General features: G+C 39.4%; 1 protein-coding gene across 1 annotated transcript in view; it reads left to right on the top strand.

Moving 5' to 3' along the window:
* Nucleotides 1-14,371, top strand: part of LOC143172340 (mucosa-associated lymphoid tissue lymphoma translocation protein 1-like) — a 40,788-nt gene that overhangs the window by 3,966 nt on the left and 22,451 nt on the right. Inside the window, exons 3-8 of the mRNA XM_076361654.1 lie at nucleotides 5,140-5,261; nucleotides 6,391-6,541; nucleotides 10,442-10,620; nucleotides 11,211-11,307; nucleotides 12,044-12,076; nucleotides 13,816-13,842. Of these exons, the coding sequence (XP_076217769.1) occupies nucleotides 5,140-5,261; nucleotides 6,391-6,541; nucleotides 10,442-10,620; nucleotides 11,211-11,307; nucleotides 12,044-12,076; nucleotides 13,816-13,842 (609 nt within the window). The remainder of the gene's footprint in view (nucleotides 1-5,139; nucleotides 5,262-6,390; nucleotides 6,542-10,441; nucleotides 10,621-11,210; nucleotides 11,308-12,043; nucleotides 12,077-13,815; nucleotides 13,843-14,371) is intronic.

Below are 14,371 nucleotides of genomic sequence, written 5' to 3'. Positions count from 1 at the left end.
CAATACAAAGGATCTCTTGGAGAATCATAGACTCCCAGAACAAAGTTCCAGAACTTGTCTCTCAGAGCTTAGAGGCTTGCCTGTCACATTGCATTAACTCCATAGAAGATCTTCTTTCTATAAAGACACAAAATAGTAGTGATGATAACTTTAAAACTTCTCCTTTTTAGTAGTGAGAAAGTGCAGGCATCTTGTTCCTTGGGTCACCTCTCTGTCCCTTTTCTTCCCTTTTTTTATCTTGTCATGTTGTGAACTTGCTGGAAATGAATGAAATGCGAAGAGCTTTCTCTCAGGCTAAGAAGGAAAAAAGGCTTAATATGCAATTCGTGGTATTACAGTCTAGTCCTTGTGCAACCTCATTGAGTTGTGGTGATTGAAACAAGAGCAAAGAGGTGTTTTTCCTCTGCAGGCAGGCTTCTTACTGCAGCAGTTTAGGCACTTCAATCTGAATGTGAGTAATTGAGGCCGATTTTGCACAAATGACTGAAAATGTTTATCAGTGTGTAAGTTAACTATAATCCAACTGTTACATTCTTAAGATTATGAGTGCTTAATTTGCACTGCATGTTTCAAAGTCTGGTAACCATAAATGTAAGTTTGCCATCCTCAATGATAAAACTCGAGCTTTGCGTTTTCCAAGGAAAATTGGAGAAATATTTGTGTATCTTTGTAATCATTCAGAAAATTGAGCCAGAAGGTTTTCTTTTTGACCCGTTAAATTCTGTGATGCTTGCAGGAAGTAGCTGTATAGTGCTGAATGAATTGCAGGAAAATAAATGAAACTGTGAAGAAATTATGAATCAGATTTCTTAGAACTTGTTTGTAATACTTCCAAGGAGCGCAAAATACAAATCTTTCAGAGAATTCATTTTTCTCAGCTACTTTCTTAAGAGATGTTAGTGATGCAAATCAGGAGAGATTAAAAAAAAAAAAAGCGGAAGTCTTTGGAAGGAGCAAGTATTCTTAATTTTTCTGTCCTTTAAATTAAAATAATATAATTCCTGTTTGTCTTGGCTAATGTTAGGTGATTGTGATGCTCAAAAACTGTACTTAACACACTCCCTTTAACTATGAAAAACAGTGGAGGAAGTGTTAAATGAGGAACTGAGGTAGCGATCTTCAGGGCTAGGGTATTGTCCTGGTTTCGGCAGGGATAGAGTTAATTTCCTTCTTAGTAGCTGGTACAGTGCTGTGTTTTGGATTTAGGACAAGAACAAAGTTGATAACACACCCATGTTTTAGTTGTTGCTAGGTAATGCTTACACTAGTCAAGGACTTTTCAGTTTCCCATGCTCTACCAACTGAGCAGGCTGGAGGTGCACAAGAAGCTGGGAGGGGGCACAGCCAGGACAGCTGACCCAAACTGGCCAAAGGGACATTCCATACCATGGGACGTCATGCTCAGTATATAAACTGCGGGAAGCTGGCCAAGGGGGCCGCTGCTCGGGGACTGGCCAGGCATGGGTTGGTGGGTGGTGAGCAATTGCACAGCAATTGCACTGTGCATCACTTGCTTTGTGTATTATTATTATTATTGCTATTATTATTTTATTTCAATTATTAAACTGTTTTTATCTCAACCCATGAGTTTTTCTCACTTGTGCTCTTCCAATTCTCTCCCCCTTCCCACTGTGGGGGGGAGGAGTGAGCAAGCGACTGTGTGGTACTCAGTTGCTGACTGAGGTTAAACCACAACAGGTATAGAGGGAAATTATTTTAGAGAAAGAAAGGCAGGGGATTTTCAAGTCCTGTAGCTACTTTGGAGTAGCTGCCTGTGTGATCAACTATTTCAGAGTAAGATTGTGTGTGGAGGAAGTTAATATAGCCCGCTTCCCTGCAAGACAAAGATTATATGAATTCCAAATCTCAGGTAATCTCTGTTTCAGTCTGTTGACCACATGGGTTTCTGCTCAGGTTTCAGCCTGTTGATCGAATTGTTATGGTTTTTTTCCTCAGACATTCTCTGTTAGGAAAAAGTTCTGATGTGTGACTAAGCCATTAAACACATGAGGGGGAAAAAAGCAGACAAAAAGAAAACTCCTGGCAGAGTGTAATAAGAAGGCTTGGAGCAAATGATAATCTTGAGTCTTGTACCAGGATATTTGCAATCTCTTTGCAGCTATTTTTTTTTATACAGCTTCTGGTTTACTCTATGCTATTCTGTAAGATTATTCCCCCAGCAATCTGGAATACTGCGTCTGTACCAGACTACACTTTCACAGAATCATAGAATGGTCTGGGTTGGAAGGGACCTTAAGGATCATCTAGTTCCAATCCCCCTGCCATGGGCAGGGACACCTTCCACTAGACCAGATTGCTCAAAGCCCCATCCAGCCTGGCCTTGGAACACTTCCAGGGATGGGGCAGCCACAGCTTCCCTGGGCAACCTGTTCCAGTGCCTCACCACCCTCATAGTGAAGAATTTCTTCCTTATGTCCAATCTAAACCTACCCTCTTCCAATTTAAAGCCATCACCCCTTGTCCTATCACTACACGTCCTTGGAAAAAGTCCCTCTCCAGCTTTCTTGTATGCCCCCTTCAGGTACTGGAAGGCTGCTGTAAGGTCTCCCTGGAGCCTTCTCTTCTCCAGGCTGAACAACCCCAACTCTCTCAGCCTGTCTTCACAGGAGAGGTGCTCCAGCCCTCTGATCATCTTCGTGGCCTTCCTCTGGACTCACTCCAACAGGTCCATGTCCTTCTTATGTTGGGGGCCCCAGAGCTGAACGCAGTACTCCAGGTGGGGTCTCACGAGAGCGGAGTAGAGGGGGAGAATCATGTCCCTCGACCTGCTGGCCACGCTTCTTTTGGTGCAGCCCAGGGTACGGTTGGCTTTCTGGGCTGCAAGCGCACATTGCCGGGTCATGTTGAGCTTCTCATCAGCCAACACCCCCAAGTCCTTCTCCTCAGGGCTGATCTCAATCCATTCTCTGCCCAGCCTGTATTTGTGCTTGGGTTTGCCCTGACCCAGGTGCAGGACCTTGCACTTGGCCTTGTTGAACTTCATGAGGTTCACACAGGCCCACCTCTCAAGCCTGTTAAGGTCCCTCTGGATAGCATCCCTTCCCTCCAGCATGTCAACTGCACCACTCAGCTTGGTGTTGTCAGCAAACTTGCTGAGGGTGCACTTGATCCCACTGTCCCTGTTGCCGACAAAGATGCTAAACAGCGCCGGTCCCAACACTGACCCCTGAGGAACGCCACTCATCACTGGTGTCCACTTGGACATCGAGCTGTTGGCTGCAACTCTTTGAGTGCGACCATCCAGCCAATTCCTTATCCACTGAGTGTTCCATCCGTCAAATCCATGTCTCTCCAATTTAGAGACAAGGATGTTGTGTGGGACAGTGTCAAATGCTTTGCACAAGTCCAGGTAGATGATGTCCAGCTGCAATGTGTTTTCCTTAAACTATAAAGAAGGAACTACTTTCTCCCAAAACAGGGAAATTAGACTGACTCTAAAAAAAAAAAAAGAAATTTTTAGTATGTATACCTGTTTTGTATCTGATTGCTCATTTCTGATGGTGATGAAGTGCCTTTGTACCATTCACTATTTCTGTGCTTTTTCTGTAACTAGTTGTATGGGGCCTAGCTAGGATAGAGTTAACTTTTTTCATAGCAGCTTACATGGCGCTGTGTTTCAGATTTTTGACCAAATCAGTACTGACCAAATCAGTACTGATAACACACCAATGTTCTAGCTTTTGCTGAATAGTTGTTTGCACAGCATCAAAGCCTTCTGTTTCTCGCTCTGCCCCCCCCCAGTGAATAGATTGGAGGTGTGCAGTAGGCTGGGAGGGGACACAATCAGGCAAATGACCCAAACTAATCAAAGAGATATTCCATACCATATAACATCATGCTCAGCAATAAAAGGGAAAAGAGGGAGTTTTGGAGGGCCTAGCCATCTTTTGCTTGGGAACTGGCTGGGCATCGGTCTACCCACGGAAGGTGGTGAGTGGTTGCCTTTGTGTCACTTGTTTTGTTTTCTTTACTACTCTTCCAGTCATCCTTCACCTACTAAACAATTTTTTGTTGTTGTTGTTCATTTTATGTTGACCTCCAAGTTTTCTTGGTTTTATTCTTCCTTTCCCTCTTCCCCCATCCCACTGGGGGTGGGGGACTGTGTGATGCTTATCTGCCCACCAGGGTTAACCCACAACACTAGTATTGTAGCAACTAGTCTTTAATGTGTAGTATTGCTTGTGGTCCCACTGGGGTTGTTAAATGCATTTTACCATCCATAGCCAATAATGCTTTAAACTAATGATTTTTGATGGCTTATCAGCTCAGTGTTGCTCAACACCTTGGTCATAGGTCCATGTATTTTTTACAGCAGTGTGAGGTTAAACTCTGTTCTGCAGTTGACTTTTTTCCCCCCTCTCCTCTTCTTCTGATGACCTTGGTTATACCAGTGGATCTGTGTTTGGGGTCATGCTGTAACTAGATCTCTGGAATGGTCTAGGTTAAGAAAACAACTGGATCATATCAGACTGGTGTCAGAATTTCGCTCATGCTATTTCCTGGCAGTTAAAATTTGAAGAAAATTTTACCTTGCAGACTGGCAAAAGTAAACCCCAGCCCTGTGTTCTACAGGAGTCAAAGGCATAAAGCTGAAACCAATGTTTCAGCTGATAAGGTTGCATGAGGAATAGTAGAAAAACACACTATGTTGTAGTTAAACTAACTCTTACTGTTTTGATCCATCCCTCAGGCTGTGCTTAATCTTAATCTGAGGATTAACAACTAAAGAAGTTGTTGGGAGTGAGCAAACTCTTAAATCTGGGAATAGCTTTCCCAGAAGGGATCTGTGATGCCATTGGAAGTATTATTTGCTTTAGTGAGTGGAGAGCAAGAGGGATTGAATTATCCTAAAATTAAAATGTCTGAATGATCTACTTTAAATCTCTGATAAATTCGGTAGAGTACTGAACAATTTAAGCATGGATTTTGTGCAATGGAAGACAATTTTGAAAGTCTTAGTCATATTACTAATTGGAACTGCATGTATACACAGTACAAACAAATTTTCAAGTATATTTAATGACAGAAATTTTCTTTGCTCAAAGGACAATTTAAACACAAATTTAAATTGTGGAACTGTATTTCTTAACTTTCCTATGTATAAATTCTTTTTTAAAGGTATAAAGATTGTTGTACAGCCAGACTCTCAAGCAGTGCTCTCTGGTCAGGTCGTCAAGCTGTGTTGTTGGGCAACAGGACACCCATTTGTGCATTACCAGTGGTTCAAACAGGAAAAAGAGGTAATAGTTGATACAGAATATAGGTTAAGTGGTCAAAATAATAGGTAATGATTTTGGATGATACTTTTTTTTTTTTAAAGACTGTTACTCTTATTTACAAGGAGAGAAGATTGTTATATATACTAATAAAAATAGAATTTTAACAAATGCTGCATAATGACCCTATCAATGTGCTAAAGCAATAAGGTGGTCCCTTATATTCAGACCACTGATTAGCCTTGGAGGCTAATCCTGGAATGTGACAGTAAAGAAACTGTAAGTTTAGTTGTCTCTCAGCTTACCAAGAAGTTTAACACAGGCTACTGAGAAACTGCCGCACTGGAACAAATGCCAATCACTGTTGGTCTTGGACAGATGGAAACTGGTTTCCTAAGAATGAACAGTTGAAGGCATGAACTTGGTGGTGCCACAGACTTCTTCAATACAATACTGGAATGCATGTGAGCTGGTGTCTCTGGAATTTGAATGGCAGCACTTAATGCCCATATTTTTGATCCTGGTTATCTTTCTACAAGATGAATGCACGTTTTTTCTTAATGTTATTTTATTGTAAGTACTAACTTTAAAAATGGAGTAAGTTTATGGTATTTTAAATTGCTGTTAGGAAATTTTTAACTCATTTTCTACACCTTTCTAAAAGTTTATCTAGATCATCCAAAATATGGCTTAAAAAATATGATTGCAGTCATTTCCTGCTCATTACAGTTAAAATATAGATGTAGTAAAAAATTATTTTTCTGTGAAATAATTTTTCAGTTTCCTGGTCATAGCTGAATATATCTTAAGACTAGAGCTGAGTGTAACACATATGCTGGTTGGAGTAGTGCTTAAGGAATTATTCAGAGTTATTTGTGGAGAAAGGTAAAAATTATTAATTGCAGGAAGAGCTTTTCAGCAGGCTTAAAAGCTCAGAATTGTCTTAAATAGAGGCATATGAATTATTCTTGGAAGAAAGCCTGTCTCTGAGCTACTAAACATATAGACCAAGACTTTTTCATCCAAAAGTTTCAAGTAAATGAAGGAGTTGAGGCTGGTGTTATGGACATGGAAATAAATATTCTAATATTAGATCCTGGCATAGATTAAATCAATGTAAATTTAAATGTTTCTTGGTTCACCTGTAATTCAGGTTCCCCATGGTAATTCTCCAGAGCTGGTTTTGAATCCAGTGAATGTAAACGATTCTGGATTTTACATCTGTCGAGTGAACAGTGAATCTTCCTTTGTGTTCAGTCGGTGGGCACGACTTGAAGTTTGTGATCTCCAGGGTACATCTCACGGTGAGTGGCAAAAACATTGTCTTCGGAAAGTGTGTCTTCCCACTTGTTAGAGGAACTTGGGTCCCCGTTGCTGTCTTGCAGAGATGTGAAAGAGGGCTGATTAAAAATGCGGTATCCAATTATTGGGTTCTTGTGCTGGTCACAAAAGCAGAAGAGAAATAAAGTTCCACAGTGGTGGATAAGAAATAGATAGATGGAAAACATACACAGTCTCAGATCCTTTTAATTCTTAGAGGATTCCTGGACCAGAAAAGCAATTCTTTAACTCTCTTGTTGTTTACCTGTTTACCTCTTGTAACTCGCTAGCAACTGGACACACAGAGTCTATTCTGAATGTCTGCCCCATGGGCTCTGACCTAATAGTCAGGATTGTCTGTTTCCTCTTCATCTGTGTGCTGCCAGTCTGAGAAGAAAGGTATTTGGATAAAGGAGAATCTAATGAGGTTCTCTGCCATCCTAGAAAGAAGTCCTACCTTACCTAGAAGGTCAGAACAGTAAACTACAGAAGAGCGCGTGCATGCTGGAAGCCTGGACACTTTATAAAACCTAGATACTGTGGAATGGAAAGAGTGTTAACTGCACTCTGAGGAAACAGGACTGAGGTCTGGAATAAGGTTTGGCAGGTAGCGAAGTGATATATCTTCCTTCCAGTCACTTTTTCAGATCATAATAGGCTATCACAATCTTAGACGTGTACCAACCAGGAAAGATAAATTGGTCAAAGCCCAGCACATTCTTTCTTTGCCAGAACACCTGGGGAAAAGAGAGAGGCTGGGGCTCCGTGGATATGTCTGTTGCAGAATATATGTTTGCTAATGCAGTCTTTTCAACTTCATATAACCAACCCAGATAATAGTGAAGACATGCCAACAATTTGCTGAAATAAACCTATTAGAGGAAGAAACACATGAGTTAAACTGAGTCTTTTTGGTGTGAATTGCATCTTCATGGGTTTTATAAATGGTAAGCTAACAGTCAAATGTGTGTTACCTGCATAATAAAAGCCATAGTAATTCAACTGTACCAGTGTAAGTCTGTATGAATTTATGGCACTGGCTTGAAGATACCTCTGCTTTAGTGATGGGTTAATCTCCATCTGCAGCATACATGATGAAAGAATGGAAGTGGAAGAAGCGTGAGGAGAATGGAATAATAGCAGAAAGCAAATAAGATTAAATAGCTGTCTACTCAACAGTATCCAGCTAGTACTGGAATTTGTTCTAGAAGGTAAAGAAAATCTTGGAAATTTACTTCTTGGATCAAGTATATTAATACTGTGCATTTATTTCCAGTTTCTGAGGTTGCTGGAGTGGCATCTTTCTGTTTTCTGGTGTGCATAAGGATTTTGGTTTGGTTTTTGGTGTTTTGTTTTGGTGGTGTTTTTTTTTTTTTTTACAGAATAGTCAGTTGCATTAAATAGGCATTGACTCATGCACTAAATCTACCCTTTATAAACTTTCTAATTAAAAAGTTTGCACTTGCTTGCTATTGGCCTAAAGATGAGTGAGATAGAAATCAACTGCACTGTCTTCAGACTGTGAAGAGTACTTATTTTGTCTTATGTCACGAGTCAAAGGTGTTTTCCACTTGCATCCCACATATAAAAATTATTCATAACAGGAAAAGAGAATAGAGAGAACCAATCTTCCAGTAAAAGATCAAAAGCTATTGCAATGTCATTTGAGGTGACCTTTTTACATCTTAATCTCAAACATATTCTCGATCCCTTATCTAAGCGATGATTTCTTCTGCTTTTCCTTTGCTCCTACTTCAGGTTCTATTGAGTTAGAAACCTGCAGTTTTAGATCTTGCTGATTACACCAGGAAGCTGAGATGAATAAGCTTGTAATGACTACGTGGAAAAAAAGTCTGAGAAAAACATCAGTATATTGTTTCACACTTGTGGTGAAAGTTTTGGTGACTAAAGGGCAGCAGGTATCCACAGACTAGTGCCTTGCTTTGTGTTCCATGACTCTTGGTCAACCAGGAACCACAGTGGAAGTGAATTTTAGCGTGTTTAGGTCTTGGTGATGGGTAAAAGGATAAGGGGCAAGATGGATTGCTTCTTCCTATAACCTTCCCTCTTAGGGTGCTTAGAAGGAGACCTAAAAGGGGTATGTAGTACCTGCACTGAATGAGTGCTATCTCCTGTAACATTTGGCCTGGGATTACTGGTGTTTCAGTTGAACTAGATGACAATGACATTTGTGCAAATGTTGACTAGGTACGAAATCTTCTATTTCAGTTGTTGACTGTCTTTTTTTTTTTTCCTTTTCCTGCTCCCTTGGTTGCTTTCTTTTTTTCAGATTTTTTTCTTCCTCCTCTCTTTTCATTGCTTTTTATTTGATGAGAGCTCGACCATTCTGTAAAATGCTGTCTTTCATAGCTGTCTTGTGAGCTTGTGATCGGTGAGGCAGCCAGACACAATTCCGAAAGATACTGCTACAGGCTTGTTAGTGTATTTTGCAAGGGATACAACAACAGGCTGTACCAAGGACAGCCTGTAAATGAGATGGCAGGTAAAGGGGTCACACCGGAGACAGAAACCACGTTATCTTTCAATCTCATGTTCTCTTTCACTATCTGTAACTTTTGTGTTCCTTGTCTTAAAGACTAATGCTTTTAATTTGACTACAACAGCAGTTCCTTTCCATCTTATCTTACTTCTGTCTTTCTGCCTAAGTAAGAAAAAAAAAAAAAAAAACACAACACCATTATAGAAGTTGATAGAGAACATGGTAAGCCAGGGTCTCTATTTGAAATGCCGTACAGCAGTGGTCATAGAACAGAATATTTGCTCAGGCATCTGTCAGTCTTTTTACCAGTATCAAGTCTGCATTAGGAAATACAGCATTCTTTTAAAAACGCTAGTCAACATTGATCATAAATATGAAACATCTGTTTGTAAAATCTTTGAAATACAAATTTTAATGTGCCAAGAGGCTCAGACTCTAGTAGAAGAGAGACACCCTTATCACTGTCTCCCTTTATTTTACTATGCAAAGGAAAATGTCATCACCCCCTAATTGTCAGTCATGAATAGTTCTGATGACAAAACATGTGTCTACATATGTAGTCTAAAAGTAAAGATGAGTGACCTTGCAGCTGAGATAAAAGATCACTGGTGTGACCTTTACAAGTAGGCCCTGGCTTCCTGTAGTATGTGTCAGTTAATCAAACCGTTCAGTACGCAGAGATCAGAAACCTTGTCAGTGGAACACTCTTGTGTGTGTAGTGGATGTTTCAAAAATGAATTTCAACACTTTGTTTCAATAAATTTTATCATATATAGAAACTTACATTACATCAGCTGGACAAGTCTTTAATGCATTTAGGGTTTCCTGAATAGGTTTCTTTCCCAAAGACATTTCTATAATGGGACATGTCAGCGGCTGATGTTTGTTAAGTGTTTTTAGCTTTGGGCTTTTTTAGTATATTTACCATAAGGTTTGATGCTCAGTTTAGAATGGGAAGAAGATGGATATGCTAAAACTAACTGATTTTAAGTTTTAAATTTCTATTCCTGTGTCTACACTTGCACACAAGTTGGATCCTCAGTCCATCCTTCAGTAGCCACTCTTTGTACTTGTGCCTTTCTCTGGAACCTTTGTAATCCTACAGGCAGGAATAAATAACGCAAAGAGGGCTTTGCACTTTTTCTACTTCTGGGGTATATTTAATGTGCATTCCTTTTTACTTTTCAACTGAAGAACTGGAAAGCTGTTGCTACTCATTTTTAGCATACTCTTAAAGGACAAGTAACTTAATTTCATTGCTATTAAAACAGTCTGTTGTAGTTACAGGAAGATGTGGCCGTATGTCATCAATTCTTGTTAGTCTATATGCGGTTAGATTGTCTCACCCTTTCTTTTCTTTTTTCTTCCTTTTATTTTTTTTAAGGGAGCTTAATTGGTTTGCCTGAAAGCAAGTTGCGCATTTGTATTCAGCCTCAGTCACAAAACCTGACAGTGGGGGATGCTTTGGTATTAGAATGTGGAGCTGTTGGAAACCCAATTCCTCATTACCAGTGGTTCAGAAATGGATTTCCCTTGGCAAATGGGAGCAAAAATGTCTACATGGTAAGTTACTGCAAAGTGCCAGCCTTGGGGGACTAATGTGTAACCACTTTTAACTTACCACATAAAGCTTCCTTGAAGAAAATAACTTCTTCATAGCCTTGATAATTTATTATGGAAGCGCTCGCTATAAGTTGTTCTCCTGTTCTGTTACTTGCCCATACTGTTCTGAGGCTCTCGGGTGCCTAATTTTAATCCTGAACATGTTTCAGGTGGTAGTCATGGGATGTAAGGCTTAGTGTATTTTGGATTAGTGTGACATATTGACATAACAAAGACTAAGTATCAGTAAAAGTGAAAGCTTCTCTTTCTATCTTGCACTGCAAAGCACTGTGATTTGTACGAGCTGTTGCATTCAGTGCTTAATGCATCTCAAGCCTCTGAGGTGGATTTACATTCTTTCTTCAGTTCTTGAAAGCATTTCTAGAACACACATGCTGTCCAGCTTACTGAAGAATGAGTGTATCGGCAGCTTTTGGATTTGTTTAGGCTTTGCTTTTAGTTTTTACTCTTTCTTGCATGTGGGCTTAAATTAAACTGATACAGGTATTCTTTTGGGGTCTGGCGGGATGACTGTGATGATGGTTGCATAGGTAACTTATGTGGATGTGGAACATCAAGGGACATACTGGTGTCACGTATTCAATGACCGGGAAGATCAAGACAGCAAGAAGATAGAAGTCATTATAGGTAAGGAGTTTTTCTGTTTGTTGTAGGTCAGCTGATTTATCAATTTCTTCCCTATCATTAGAATTTATTTATTAGAATTTATTTTATTATTCAGCCAGGCACATGCCTTCTGTATTTTTAGTTTATCCGTTTGTTAAAATAGCTGTGTTTGCTTGCAGCAAATGGAATTTTAGAGCTTTATCAGTTACAAAGTGCTTTGGGTTTTTATGGTAACACGCATAGAAATGCTACCACTTTTTTGGCATTGCTAGCACATACATGGCTTGTCAGCAGATTGCAAGCTGATTTCTTCCTGGTTTTTGACAACTAAAAAACAGTTTAACTCTTGTTTGTGATATGAACTGTGTTTCACTGAGTCCTTCAGCAATCAGGACAGGTGAGATTATTCATAGCAAGCAGAATAAGTGAATATAATACGGTTTAGTGTGTGTGCATGTATTTGCAGTAAACTAAAGAGGAGAAGATCTGTTTGTATAGCTTCCAGATCTATCTGGGAATACTATTGCATAATTCATATGAAAAGTTCTTTCCTATCCTAAGAAATATTCTAGTTTAGTTGTCCTGAGTTTTAGTAATAATTACTATACGGTGTTGTGGTCAGTGCTGATTTACACTGCTATAAAATGAGCCAGATTGCAGAGAAGCTTGGAAGTGACCTTTGTCTTCCACTTTGTGTGTGCTAACTCTCATAACTGAGAGCAATTGTCTTCCAATTCTTGCCCCCCCCAAACACAAGGAAGGAAATCTATGGCAGTGGAGTGCACAGAAGGTAAAGTAAATCTTTAGTTGTGAATCACTTTTTTTAAAATTGATGACGGATTGTTGAGTGTGTTGCTGAAAAGCATGTGTGGGTTAAGAGTTTCAGTCTACTTTAAAACACTGCTGTGTGATGCAACGTTCCTTCTGCATGTGCTTTTCTCTTTGCCTTGATACCATGATCTAGAGCACACAGGAGAAAAACCAAGCTAATTTCTTCTTCTGTAGTATTCAAAGTCGTTTGATTTTTTTGCACTGTTTTTGTGTCCTGTGCTTACAGTTTCTAGTGAAATGTAAAGATCTTGAGATTTCTTTGGCTGGGCTCAGAAGGCAACATCCTTGCAAGAAAAGCTGAAGATGTTTGTTTAGGAACCTGGGTGACCTTAGAGAGCTGGATAGAGCTAGTTCCACTGTCAGCTCTGTGTCTGCAAGAGGTGTTTCCAGGAACCTTATTAGGATGATTTCTGTTCTCCTTTGCATTGCTGTAATGGGGACGAAGTAGTGTATTGTGACCTTTAATATTGATACCATCCCTTGATTACTGAGCATCTCAAAGTCTAATATTTATATCATAGGGGATCATATATAAAGATGTAAGGCTGCTTACAGCAGCCCCCCCCCGAGCTTACCTACCAACAATGAAGAAAAAAAAATGCATTTGCAAAGTACAATAAATGGCTCTCTACCCTGTTTTTTTATAGAATTTTCTTGGAATTAAACTGCTGTGCAGCATTTCTTGTTCAAAGTTTAACCAGAGCTGATGTTACCCTTTAGCCCTTTTGTTAAAGGTTTAACATTGTGAGGGGATTGTTGTACTGTCGCTCACTGGAACATACAAGTGACACACATTTCTGTGTCAGCCACTTCCATGGCATAGCTTCTGACACCGATCATCTCTTTGAGCCTTCACATCCTTTCTGGCTTGGAGGTGTCTGCATTACCTTTTGGAGTGCTATGCAGAAGCCTCCTAGTTACCTGTAATTCAACTACCCTTTGAAGCAGAAGATAACCACTGTATTATCTGTGGGGGTCTACACCCAAACTACAGTTTGCTTGGATGCCACATCATTCTGCTACTAAGCTACATTAACACTGACAGTAGTATCACCTCAGGTCACTACAGGTCTCCCACATGGATATATGAGCCTGCTTTTGTGGTTTAAGAGATCTGCCTAGGGCTCCACTGCATGGAGCAGGCCTGCTCCAAGAGACCTCTGCTTCAGATAAATGATTTTTCTTTTCCATAGTTTCCAGTGTTCTCAGAATAATTAGGTGAAATCTGTGGTAGCTTAGAATGCTTGAAAATTGTATCTGAAGTCTTTTTGAATACACGTGGCTTTACAAAGTAAGATTTCTTGCTCAGGATGTTGCTTTTTCAGCAGTCCTTCAAACATCTATTTTTCAAATGGGTGATTCTGACATCTTGCTCCTTATTCATTCAAGCTGCTTGCATGCCTGTCGGATTGAGGCATAGTATGTGTTTCTCCCTTTGTTTCGAGATCTACTGTATTATAATGGTGTGTCTAGCATAGCTTAGTATATTGATGTAGAATTTTCTCTTTTCTGTGTGTGGAATAAACGTGAAAGGTTAGATTTACAGAAATGCAAAGCCAAAAGTATTTTAGAAAGGTCGTTTGTTTTCTAACGTTTGGCTTCTATTAATAATGGCATGACAATTACATTTTTCTTAATAAAAAATGTGGGTTTTGCTTCTTGTTTAAACTATGATTTTATTGGTGTATTTCTTCACAGAAGATCTAAGTGATCTTCAAAAACCAGGTAAGTGGTAAGTTTTGAAAAATTTTAATTTTGCATCTTCATTTTATGTTACAAATCACTGAAGCCTAGCTGGGTTACAGTATATAGTTTACATTATTTGGATGTATTTATAACTGGGGATTTAATAGGGGCAGATACCATGTTAAGAGCAGCACAGCTTTCTGGTTCCAATAAATTAACTTGAAGAATATAGTGAATCATAGGGTTGCTATTATCTCTGTAAAATCACACAAAGCTACTCTTTTATACTGCATGTATACTTATACAAATACAAAGGAATTATCGTTTGCTTTCTTGTCTGTGGCTTCTTTGGACTCAAGTTTTAGTATGCTACTGCTTTTTCAGACTATTAAGGTGAAAAAGATGTAGGGTGTCTGGCTGTCACCCATGATATGTTGAACTGGTATATTTCTTGAATTCATGTTGGAGTGAGCTAATGTGATTTGAAGCCTATTTGATGTTTATTATAGAAACGTAGATCTGGAATAGTACTCCATAAGGGATTATCCCTGATACAGTGTTCCCAAAA

The sequence above is a fragment of the Aptenodytes patagonicus genome, chromosome Z (genome assembly GCF_965638725.1).
Source record: "Aptenodytes patagonicus chromosome Z, bAptPat1.pri.cur, whole genome shotgun sequence".
NCBI classification, from domain to species: Eukaryota; Metazoa; Chordata; class Aves; order Sphenisciformes; family Spheniscidae; genus Aptenodytes; species Aptenodytes patagonicus.
This window is presented reverse-complemented; position numbering and strand designations above follow the sequence as displayed.